This window comes from Bubalus bubalis, chromosome 6 (genome assembly GCF_019923935.1).
Source record: "Bubalus bubalis isolate 160015118507 breed Murrah chromosome 6, NDDB_SH_1, whole genome shotgun sequence".
Classification (NCBI taxonomy): domain Eukaryota; kingdom Metazoa; phylum Chordata; class Mammalia; order Artiodactyla; family Bovidae; genus Bubalus; species Bubalus bubalis.
This window is the reverse complement of record NC_059162.1, coordinates 118,925,148-118,937,547: the sequence shown is the minus strand read 5'-3', so window position 1 is coordinate 118,937,547 and position 12,400 is coordinate 118,925,148. Positions and strand designations below refer to the sequence as shown.

General features: G+C 47.2%; 2 protein-coding genes across 2 annotated transcripts; both read left to right on the top strand.

The window, feature by feature from the left end:
- The first annotated feature begins 215 nt into the window (after nt 1-215).
- On the top strand, nt 216-1,168 carry LOC112585795 (olfactory receptor 12-like). The gene has a single exon (XM_044944063.2). It carries the CDS (start codon nt 216-218, stop codon nt 1,161-1,163), a length of 948 nt encoding a protein of 315 aa, XP_044799998.2. The 3' UTR covers nt 1,164-1,168.
- A 10,064-nt stretch (nt 1,169-11,232) lies between these two features.
- On the top strand, nt 11,233-12,183 carry LOC102415605 (olfactory receptor 12-like). Its single transcript, XM_025289361.3, has one exon. The coding sequence runs from the start codon at nt 11,233-11,235 to the stop codon at nt 12,181-12,183; it is 951 nt and encodes a 316-aa protein (XP_025145146.3).
- The last annotated feature ends 217 nt before the right edge of the window (nt 12,184-12,400 follow it).

Genomic DNA, 12,400 nt, shown 5'->3' with positions numbered 1-12,400 from the left:
AAGATGTGAATCAGAGGAATGTCTGCCATTTCAGGCCAGTCTGAGCTCATTTGAAAGCAGAGCTGGGCAGCTGGTGGTCCCTTGGTCAGTGGGTAGTGAGGCACTGAAGGGCTCCTAGTCTTCAAGAGAGTATGACCCTGTGGCCTTGACCTGCTCCCTCTCCCTGTCTCCCACCAGCTCTCTGCTCTCTGCCCCATGTCTCCCAGCTCAGGGTCATGTCAACCCTCCAAAATGGAAACCTCTCAGTGATGCCGCTGCAGGAGTTTGTGCTGGAGGGCTTTGAGGGTGTTCCGCAGACCCAAGCCCTGCTGTTTACTCTGTTCCTGGCCCTGTACATGGTGGCCGTCCTGGGGAACCTCACCATGATCATGGTCATCACCCTGGATACCCGTCTGCACTCCCCAATGTACTTCTTCCTCAAGAACCTCTCCTTTGTGGACCTGTTTTACTCATCTGTCATCACCCCCAAGGCCCTGGTCAACTTCCTGTCCTCCTCCAAGGTCATCACCTTTGGGGGCTGTGCCATACAGCTGTTCTTCTCCTTACTGGCTACCACTGAGGCATTCCTCCTGGCTGTGATGGCCTATGACCGCTTCATGGCCATCTGCAGTCCCCTGCTCTACCCCATCACCATGCGCCCCTCGGTCTGTGCCTGCCTGGTGCTGGGCTTCTACTGTGGAGGCTGCCTCAACTCTATCCTGCAGGCCAGCTTCACATTCAGCCTCCCGTTCTGCAGCTCCAACCACATCGACCACTTCTTCTGTGATGTGCCGCCTCTGCTCAAGCTGGCCTGTGCTGACACCACGATCAATGAGCTGGTCATGTTTGGCCTCTGTGGCTTCTTCATCGTGGGCACCACACTCGTGGTCCTCATCTCCTATGGCTACATCACAGTGACCATCCTGAGGATGCGCTCAGGAGGAGGGAGACACAAGCTCTTCTCCACCTGTGGCTCCCACATGACAGCCGTGTCCCTCTTTTATGGGACTGTCTTTGTCATGTATGCCCAGCCGGGAGCTGTGGCATCCATGGAGCAGGGCAAGGTGGTCTCTGTCTTCTACACCCTGGTCATCCCGATGCTCAACCCCCTCATCTACAGTCTGAGAAACAAAGATGTGCAGGAAGCCCTGTGGAGACTGGGGCAGAGACACACAGCCACGTGAAGGAGGGTGGACAGAGAGACAGTGTCCTGAGAACATAACAAGAGGGTATTAGGGGAAGCAGTGGGTTTTGTTTGAGGAATATATTCTTCTTTCATGCAATTCATTTTTTCACCCATTTCACTCAGTCCTTTGTGGAAGCACATGTTGGACCACACATGCAAGTCTGAGATGCAGAGATAGATAATGCCACTGGAAAAATAATGGCGCATGATGGGGCAAGATTCTAATCTCAAAGTCTGGATAATATAGCAGGCAGAGTAATGAGCAGAATATTGAAACAAAATGTGTATTCCAGGTTCAACGTCCTCCAGGGGAGGTATGAAACTAACAGCCTTAGGCCTCTCTCTCCACTTCATCTATGAATCTAATGTAAATGTGTGCTTAGCAATCTCCCCTGGAGCTCAGAGAAGGGGCGGGCATCATGACACTCATCCTGGCCCCTTCCTCGGTGATACCTGGGTCACCATAGCCAATTAGGGGGGTTAGGAAGACCGTGCTTCCCCTCAGTCCTGCAGTGGGGCTGTTCCTCCTCCTCCCCCTTCTGTTCACTGATGCCACCACCAAACAAGGCAGCAGGGAGCACCTGTACTCCTGCTTCAGACACTCCTAGTGCTCCCTGTCCTGAGTTTCTCCCCTTAGACAGCAGCTGGGAGCCCCAGGGAGCCAACATGGGTGCCTGACACCCAGAGTTCACCATCCAACCTGACAGGTGACACTGTCCTGACTACTTGTGACCATAAGAAATGGGACCTTGTCAGCACAGACACCTCTGAATAAGGATGAAGCTCACGGTGGTTGAAACAGAGAGCAAGCAGTGGAGAGGGAAGGTACACTTTCTTGATGGTGAGCACAGCTCCCTGCTCTCTGTCCCAGACTCCCTGGGACCCTTAATTTTGACCTGCCCATTCAGCGCTCCATTCTTGTGCTCCATGGACCCAACACACAGCCTGGATTCAGAGCCCAGTGGCCTCCTTAACATGTCTCCTTTTAGTAAAATCGTCCCCTCTCACAGTCACTCCCAAGGCCCCTGCACATGGAGATGGTCTGTACTCTGTAGGGTCAGTAGGAACGTGGCCTGTCTGTCGGATCACGGCTCTGCATCTCCCTGCTCTCCCTTCCCAGGAGAACTGCCTGAAGGGGCTGACAGCTAAGTTCTTGTTCTGCAGCTCATGATTACTCAATTTGACATATATGACACGGTCTCTGTCGAACTCTTTTGCCCACTGATCTCCAAAATTAATTCTATATCTGTCCTACTTGAATATATTTATCTGAGAATGAAATTTTTAAAACGAAATCCCCAAATTTTCTGCTCCACAAATGACGTGGTTTCTTAACTTCTCAAGTGATAGTGTCGTTCTGCCCCCAGCCTCTTTTTCCCACCCTCTCCCTGCTCCTCCTCTTCCCTCCTTTCCTGCTTGTTTCACTGCCTGTCTCTCACTTGTTCTCCCATTCCATGGATTTTCCAAAGCATTGGACTCCTAATCTTAAACCAGATTTGGAATGGAAAAAAGCAAGTGCAATCTTCTTTTCTTCTTACACGAGTGCAATTATCATCAACATGTAAAATTTAAATGTACAAACAGTGAAGTATCCATTGTTCTTAGGCTTCCCTGGTGGCTCAGTGGTAAAGAATCTGCCTGCTGATGCAGGAGATGTGGGTTCAATACCTGGTCTAGCAAGGTCCCCTGGAGAAGGAAATGGCAGTCCACTCCATTACTTTTGCCTGGAAAACCCCATGGACCGAGGAGCCTGCCAGGCAATAGGCCATGGGGTTGCAAAGAGTTGGACATGACTTAGTGACTGGACAAAAACAACTTATTGTTCTTAGAAAAGCATTAATTAAGACTTTGGAATAAATCAAGAAAGCTGGTCAGATATTAATGGAATAGAAATTCTCCAATAATCTGAAGGAAAAGATTTTTTTAAATCCTCATATTGTCTTTTTGTTTACATTACGTACATTTCAGATATCAGTGGAAATCACTGCACAATGTTCAGATCAGATCAGACCAGTCGATCAGTCGTGTCACACTCTTTGCCACCCCATGAACTGCAGCACGCCAGGCCTCCCTGTCCATCACCAACTCCCGGAGTTCACTCAGACTCAGGTCCATTGAGTCAGTGATGCCATCCAGACATCTCATCCTCTGTCGTCCCCTTCTCCTCCTGCCCTCAATTCCTCCCAGCATCAGAGTCTTTTCCAATGAGTCAACTCTTCCCATGAGGTGGCCAAAGTACTGGAGTTTCAGCTTTAGCCTCATTCCTTCCAAAGAAATCCCAGGGCTGATCTCCTTCAGAATGGACTGGTTGGATCTCCTTGCAGTCCAAGGGACTCTCAAGAGTCTTTTCCAACACCACAGTTCAAAAGCATCAATTCTTCGGCACTCAGCCTTCTTCACAGTCCAACTCTCACATCCATACATGACCACAGGAAAAACCATAGCCTTGATTAGACGAACCTTTGTTGGCAAAGTAATGTCTCTGCTTTTCAATATGCTATCTAGGTTGGTCATAACTTTCCTTCCAAGGAGTAAGTGTCTTTTAATTTCATGCCTGCAGTCACCATCTGTAGCGATTTTGGAGCCCAGAAAAATAAAGTCTGACACTGTTTTCACTGTTTCCCCATCTATTTCCCATGAAGTGGTGGGACTGGATGCCATGATCTTCATTTTCTGAATGTTGAGCTTTAAGCCAACTTTTCCACTCTCCACTTTCACTTTCATCAAGGGCTTTTGAGTTCCTCTTCCCTTTCTGCCATGAGGGTGGTGTCATCTGCATATCTGAGGTTATTGATATTTCTCCCGGCAATCTTGATTCCACAATGTTAGAAGTGGTTTATTTTGTTTGAAGATCCCATACAATGCTTTGCAAGCTGCTGTCAAAAGTAAGTTCTCAGTACATATCTTTTGGTGATTATCAGTTCATTCAGTCACTCAGTCGTGTCCATCTCTTTGCGACCCTGAGGACTGCAGCATGCCAGGCCCCCCTTTCCAACACCAACTCCCAGAGTTTACTCAAACTTATGTCTATTGAGTCGGTGATGACATCCAACCATCTCATCCTCTGTCATCCCCATCTCCTCATGTCCTCAATCCTTTCCAACATCAGGGTCTTTACAAATGAGTCATTTATTCCCATCAGGTGGCCAAAGTATTGGAATTTCAGCTTCAGCATCAGTCCTTCCAATGAATATTCAGGACTGATTTCCTTTAGGATGGACTGGTTTGATCTCCTTGCAGTTCAAGGGACTCTCCACCACCATAGTTCAAAAGCATCAATTCCTTGGTGCTCAGCTTTCTTTATAGTCCAACTCTCACATCCATACATGACTACTAGAAAAGCCATAGCTTTGACCAGACAGACTTTTGCTGGAAAAGTAATGTGTCTACTTTTTAGTATGGTGTCTAGGTTGGTCATAGCTCTTCTTCCAAGGAGTAAGCGTCTTTGAATTTCATGGCTGCAGTCACGATCTGCAGTGATTTTGAGCCCTCAAAAATAAAGTATGTCACTGTTTCCATTGTTTCCCCACCTATTTGCCATGAAGTGATGGGACCAGATGCCATGATCTGGCATTGCCTTTCCTTAGGATTGGAATGAAAACTGACCTTTTCCAGTCCTGTTGGCACTGCTGAGTTTTCAAAATTTGCTGGCATATTGACTGCAGCACTTTCACAGCATCATCTTTTAGGATTTGAAATACCTCAACTTGAATTCCATCACCTCCACTAGCTTTGTTTGTAGTGATGCTTCCTAAGGCCCACTTGACTTTGCATTCCAGGATGCCTGGCTCTAGGTGAGTGATCAAACCGTCATGATTATCTGGGTCATGAGATCTTTCTTATATGCTTCTTCTGTGTATTCTTGCCACCCCTTATTAATATCTTCTGCTTCTGTTAGGTCCATACCATTTCTGTCCTTTATTGTGCCCATCTTGGCCATTCAGGTATGACCTAAATCAAATCCCTTACAATTATACAGTGGAAGTGAGACATAGATTCAAGGGATTAGATCTGATAGACAGAATGCCATAAGAACTATGGACAGAGGTTTGTGACATTGTACAGGAAGCAAGGATCAAGACCGTCCCTAAGAAAAAAAATGAAAAAAGCAAAAACGATTGTCTGAAGAGGCCTTACAAGTAGCTTTGACAAGAACAGAAGTGAAGGGAAAAGGAGAAAAGGAAAGATATGCTCTTTTGAATGCAGAGTTCCAAAGAATAGCAAGGAGAGATAAGAACACCTTCTCAGCTTTCTCTTGGCAAAACTCTATTAGCCTTTGCCTGCTTCATTTTGTACTCCATGGCCAAATTTGTCTGTTACTCCAGGTGTTTCTTGACTTCCTACTTTTGCATTCCAGTTTCCTATAATGAAAAGGACATCTTTTTGGAGTGTTAGTTCTAGAAGGTCTTGTAGGTCTTCATAGAACCATTCAACTTCAGCTTCTTCAGCATTACTGGTTGGGGCATCGACTTGGATTACTGTGTTATTGAATGGTTTGCCTTGGAAATGAACAGAGATCGTTCTGTCGTTTTGGAGATTGCATCCAAGTACTGCATTTCAGACTCTTTTGTTGACTACTCTTTTGTTGACTACTACTAGAATGGCTACTCCATTTCTTCTAAGGGATTCTTGCCTACAGTAGTAGATATAATGGTCATCTGAGTTAAATTAACCATTCCAGTCCATTTTAGTTCACTGATTCCTAAAATGTCGACGTTCACTCTTGCCATCTTCTGTTTGACCACTTCCAATTTGCCCTGATACATGGACATAACATTCCAGGTTCCTATGCAACATTGCTCTTTACAGCATCGGACTTTACTTCCATCACCAGTCACATCCACAACCGGGTGTTGTTTTTGCTTTGGCTCCATCTCTTCATTCTTTCTGGATTTATTTCTCCACTCTTCTCCAGTAGCATTTTGGGCACCTACCGACCCGGGGAGTTCATCTTTCAGTGTCCTTTTCATACTGTCCTTTTACCTTTTTCACACTGTTCATGGGGTTCCCAAGGCAAGAATACTGAAGTGGTTTTCCACAAATGGCATAGATTTGATATACCCATCAATATGACCAAGGATGGGAGAAGCAGAGACTCCTACAGTGCTGGATGTGTTACATTGCTACAAAAGTTTTGTAAGAAAATTGGCCAGATGAGTAGAAAAAGGAGGACTTTTATATGCTGCAGTTGCTCACCAAGAACACTGAATGGCCAGAATGATTTACAGCAAGAACAATTCATCCTCCTGTCCTCGTGGAAGTTATGAATGTAGACAGTCCAGACACACAGAGACTAGGTGAAGAAACTAGAACAGAAGAGATGGATCGGCATGGGTAACCTTTTTGCTGAGGCTTAGTCAATACTGTGTCACTAGGGCACCTTATAGACTGCTTCAATTCCACAGAACTTCATTAAAAGGGAAGGCCTCTAGCCTGAGTACTGAGTAATTGGTTGACAAATATGAAGAAAGATGTAAGGAAGGGAACCTTCATAATGTAAGATTAATATGAAACTTAATGAGGTTGAGAAAAATGCATCTTTCTACTTAGGAATCCATTTCTTTTGTAGATATACACTTAGAGGGGGGAAATGTCCATTACATAATATACATTATTGAAAAATTAAAAAAAAAGCAATATAAACGTTTCTCTAAAGAAGATTTCAGAAGTAATTAGAGTATGTTATCATGTTTAAACAATAGAAATAAGTGAACTAGAATAAGGAAGAATTAAGAAAGGTGATCAAGATCTCTGAAGAGTGCATTTTACATAGAGCTGGAGGGATGGCCCACCCATGAGATAGGAGAGTAGAGGTGTATTTCTGGCCATGCCAGGTAAAAGCAAACTCCCTCCCTGCCCTCCTGGGTCAGTCACCAGGGCCATTGTAACTAATTAACCCAAAACTGGTGACTTATAGCCATAGGAATTTACTCTCTTGAGGTCCGGAGAAAGATGTCCAAAATCAATTTGTCAGCAGGGCCTGCTGCCCTTGAAAGCTCTAGACAAGCATTCTTCCTTGCTTCTTCCTGGAGGCTCCTGGCATCCTTGGCATTCATTCCCCTGTTCCTGCATCATTCCAACCTCTGCCCAGTCTTTACATGCGTTTCATCCACGTGTCTTGTGTCTCTGTATCAGTCCTTCGTCTTATAAGGACACCGGTCATTGGATTTAGGGTCCGCCTAATCCAGCATGACCTCATCCTAACTCATTCATTTGGAAAGACCCTATATTAAAAAAAAGATCACCTTCTGAATGTCTGGGTCGACATTTTTAGAGGGAGACACTATTCACCATTCTACAGTGATGTTCAGTGTGCTTCAAGGGAATTTATATTCTGCAATTGCTGAGTACGGCGCTCATCTATGCCAAGTGGGTCCATTAAATTAGTATTTTGAATCAGTCTAACAAATGACTACAATTTTCCCTTGCTTCATTATTATTGAGAGGTATGTTAACACATCAGATATAATTTGAATGTATGAATTTCACTTTAATTCTATCAGTTTTTATATTTTAAATCTCTATTAATTGTACACAAATTTAAAATTTCACATTATCTAGTTGAAAGCTCACATTATCCAGGATAAAACATTCTCATTATGAAATGTCACCACATGAACATTTAGTCCTGAAGTCTACTTTTTCAAATAATTATTGAGCCACCCAGTCTTATGTTTTTTTAAAAGAATGTTTACAATACAACTTTACCCAGCATATTTTCTGTGTTTTAATATTAAGCATTTATCACATTTATATATTGGTTTTCCTTTTCCAGCCAGGATTACCATTTTTTTAGTGGATATATTTAGTGCTTCCCAGGTGATGCTAGTGGTAAAAAAAACTCTCTGGCCAATGTAGGAGATAAAAAGTGTGAGTTTGATCCCTGTGTCGGGAAGATCCCCCAGAGAATGAAATGGCAACCCACTCCAGTATTCTTGACTGGAGAATCCCATGGACAGAGGAGCCTGGTGGGCTACCATCTATGAGGTTGCAAAGAGTTGGACACATCTGAAGCTACTGAGCACATTGAGTATAGGGCTGCCTTGAAGAGAATGCAAATAGCCAAAACAGGACAATTTTAGCATGAAAAAGGATCATAAGGGTAAGAAGTGTCATAGAAAGGACTGTGCTGTTGCCCTGGGTACAGACTCCCCACCTGTCACTTTTCCTCACAACCACAGATGAGGATGGAGCAGAGGAGGAGAAAGGTCTGTGGGCCAGGAGGTCCCACCTGCTGCCCAGGGAGATTTTTCCAAGGACGTCCATAGAGTCCATATAAGTTGTCTGAGTTTCTCTACTGTTAGCCCCACCCACACTCAGGGCTCCCTAATGGACTTCAGTCTTGCTGCCTCCCCTGTACTGGACTGAGATGTATCAAAGGATGATTGGCCACAGGATTGCAGCTCGTGGGACCCAGGGGGTTGTGAGTCCCAGTGCACTCAGAAGCCCAGGTTTCACCTAATTGGCCATTCGAGGCCTCAAGTCCCAGACCTGCAAATAGAGAGCATCTTCCCAGAAGAGTGACCCTCAGGTGCAGGAACCTGACATGTTGCCCAGATGACAGATAATGTGGAGAGTCAGGTGACTTAGTCCATCCCCTGCTCTGCTTCTATCAAGACCCAGGAGTTCCTGCAGCCAGAGCCTGCTGCCCTCCTCTATCACCTCCTCCCTCTCACTTCCCTGCACAGGAGGCCAGAGGTGAACAACGGAGGGGGTCCTCAGTGCCATGTCATTATCATCAGCACAGACCTGGTGAGGAGTCCTGTCCTTTGCGGGATCACAGGGTCCTGGGTGAGCTATGCCCCTCCTGACATCACAGGAGCGGTGTGGTCATCACTCAGCAGGGCGTGGTCAGCATCACTGACAGGTGAGTCCCAGGAGCCTGGATCCTGGACAACATTGTCCCCCACTCCCCACTGCCCTGGGCAGGGTCAGTTAGGGCAGTGGGTCTGAGCTTAATGAGAGTAGAAATAATCAGGGAATGTTGTATAAATGTAGGTTTTAATTAGTGCCTGAGACTCTGAATTTCAGAATAGCTCACAGTCCTGCTGTTTCCGTGGGACCTCAGACCACACCTGAGTTACTAGATTCACAATGAAAGGACCCAGGATGCAGTCACTACAATTGAGTCTTGCAGACAACACTGATTCTTCTGCTTCATCTGGGAAAGTATTTCTCAGGATCAACTCAGAGGCAGGTTTACTTAGGCCACCACCACAGCCCTACTGGGTCATTTCAACAAGCCAAAGGAATGTGAGTTTATTTTTCAAAAATCAAACCACAACTTGGCTTTCAGGATGAAAATGTCAACCTCTCCTCATATGCTTCCCCAGGCATCCTAAGGGTCACTGTTGTGATGACCCAAGTTTTCTGAGGTGAGTGAATTGTCCTGGGAAACAGAACAGAAACAGGAGACTGGGAAGCCCAGGGGACAAAGAAACAAGACAGCCTGCCTGAGAATGGTGGATGAGAGAGCTGGTCACTTTGGTCAAAGTGACTGCATTGTGTGCATGAGCAGGGAGTGAGCAGAGACGGAAAAAGGCATGGCCATCTCGGGTGTGCACAGAGGGGGTTCCATGTACAGGCTGGGTGACCAAGGTGTGTTGGGCAGACCCCAACTCCACCCATAACACCCAGCTCAAAACCTGCTTTGAGAGGAGCCATCCTGGGTATCCCTGGTCTGACTGTCCCCTCTGCTATCCTGTGAGGGTTGGAGTCAAATAGCCCAGGAAAGAAATGCTGGACAATCCACTCTTTCACTTGCACTTCTACTGGAAAGTCTTGCCTCTCATGGATCACCTTCTAAGAACTTCAGGCTGGGAGGGAACATGGGGGCCATTACTCCTCAACAGGCACCATTCACCACCACCCTCTGCCTGCACACCCACACTTCTGGGGAACTCTCTCCCTCCAAAGGCAGCCAGCTCCATGATGTTGAAGATCTGACCTCTAAGAAGCATGTAATCTCTTTGAAATCAGCCTTCACCCTCTCACGAACCCTCCATCCCCACCCTCCACCCCCGAGAGGCACTGTGGCTCTATGCCCACCATTCTTCCCCACTCAACGGTTCCTCAACCATTCCTCTGGCCACCACACAGCGGGTCCCCATGTCCCACGTGAGTGTGGTGGTCAGCCCTGTGCAGTGCAGACAAGGGATGTCTGGGCTGTGACAGGGACAGGAAGCAGCACCCAGCAGGAGACACAGACATTGAGCAAATGTGACTGTGCTGGAGACTCCCATGGTTCCAAGCAGTCACCTCACAGGGTGTTCTGAGGAGGCAGGGCAGGGAAGGACATGCCCATCTCCTGAAAGTGTCACACCCCTGTCCTGCTGCTTCTCAGACCATGGAGGTGGTGTCCCCTCTCCATTTTTTCCAACATTGGGACATTGGCAGGAGGCTCCATGAGGTCCTCAAGAATACACAGCGCTCTGCTGACACCATGACACCGTGGTCCTGGCTCCAGACAGTGAAGCTGAGATGGGGCTCAGGGGTTGCAGGAGAAACAGACAGAAAACACACACATTTGCCTCATGGGGGCTGGTTTCTGCTCTGTTCCCTGCCTGGAGATGGAATCATCACCAACTCAAGAGCAGGTAGGTATGGGGCCCTCAGTTCGCATTTCTAAAATTAATGAATTAGTTACTGAGGCACAGATAATTTAAGATAAGATACATGAGCAAGTGTGGAAACGGCACCATTAGGAGTCATTTTCTTGGGGGTGGAAAGCTTTTCTCTGAGAGGAGGGACAAGGGGCTGCAATGCTGCTCACACTGCAAGGTCTCACTGAAGCACCCAGCCCCTGCCCCAATCAATAGCAGCTCAGACTTTACCACAGAGGGAATGAATCTGCATATTTGCGATTCATGAATTGGAGGAAATCTTTGCATTTCAGGTTGGTCTGAGTGCATCAGAAATGGGCAGCTGTGGTCTCTTAGTCAGTGGGCAGTGAGGCACTGAAGGCTCTCTGGTCTGCAAGAGATATGACCTTGTGACCTTGACCTGCTCCCTCTTGCTGCCCTGGCCTGCTCTCTGCTGTCTACTCTGGGTATCATCAGCTCAGGGCCATGTCACCCCACAGAAATGGAAACCTCTCAGTGATGCCTCTGCAGGAGTTTGTGCTGGATGGATTTGAGAGTGGTCTGCAGACCCAGGCCCTGCTCTTTGCTCTATTCCTTGCCCTGTATGTGGTGGCCGTCCTGGGGAACCTCACCATGATGGTGGTCATCACCCTGGATGCCCGTCTGCACTCCCCGATGTACTTCTTCCTCAAGAACCTCTCACTTGTGGACCTGTGTTACTCATCTGTCATTGCACCTAAGGCCTTGGCCAACTTCCTATCCTCCTCCAAGGTCATTACCTTTGAGGGATGTGCTACCCAGTTCTTCTTCTTCTCCCTGCTGGTCACCACTGAGGGATTCCTCTTGGCCGTGATGGCCTATGACCGCTTTGTGGCCATCTGCAGCCCCCTGCACTATCCCATCTCCATGTGCCCCTCGGTCTGTGCCCGCCTGATGCTGGGCTGCTACTCTGGGGGCTGCCTCAACTCCATTCTGCAGACCAGCTTCACATTCAGCCTCCCGTTCTGCAGCTCCAACCACATCGACCACTTCTTCTGTGATGTGCCGCCTCTGCTCAAGCTGGCCTGTGCTGACACTACGACCAATGAGCTGGTCATGTTTGGCCTCTGTGGCCTCATCATCGTGGGCACCACACTCGTGGTCCTCACCTCCTATGGCTACATCACAGTGACCATCCTGAGGATGCGCTCAGGAGGAGGGAGACACAAGCTCTTCTCCACCTGTGGCTCCCACATGACAGCCGTGTCCCTCTTTTATGGGACTGTCTTTGTCATGTATGCCCAGCCAGGAGCTGTGGAGTCCATGGAGCAGGGCAAGGTGGTCTCTGTCTTCTACACCCTGGTCATCCCGATGCTGAATCCCCTCATCTACAGTCTGAGAAACAAGGATGTGAAGGATGCCCTGTGGAGACTGGGGTGGAAACACACAGCCATTTGAAGGAGGGTGACCAGAGGGGAACAATGTGTCCTGAGGAGAGGACAAGAGGGCTTTGGGGGAGGCACTGCTTTTGGTTTGACAAATTCATTCCTCATGACCCAATTCATTCTTTCATTAAACATCTTATTCAACCTTTCAGGGAAGCACATCATGAAACACGTACACAAGTGTGAGATGCAAAGATGGATAAGGTATCTTTGCCATCAAAAGACTAATG

Coding starts and splice junctions, on each gene's coding strand:
- LOC102415605 (XM_025289361.3), top strand. CDS start 11,233: ATGTCACCCCACAGAAATGGAAACCTCTCAGTGATGCCTCTGCAGGAG.
- LOC112585795 (XM_044944063.2), top strand. CDS start 216: ATGTCAACCCTCCAAAATGGAAACCTCTCAGTGATGCCGCTGCAGGAG.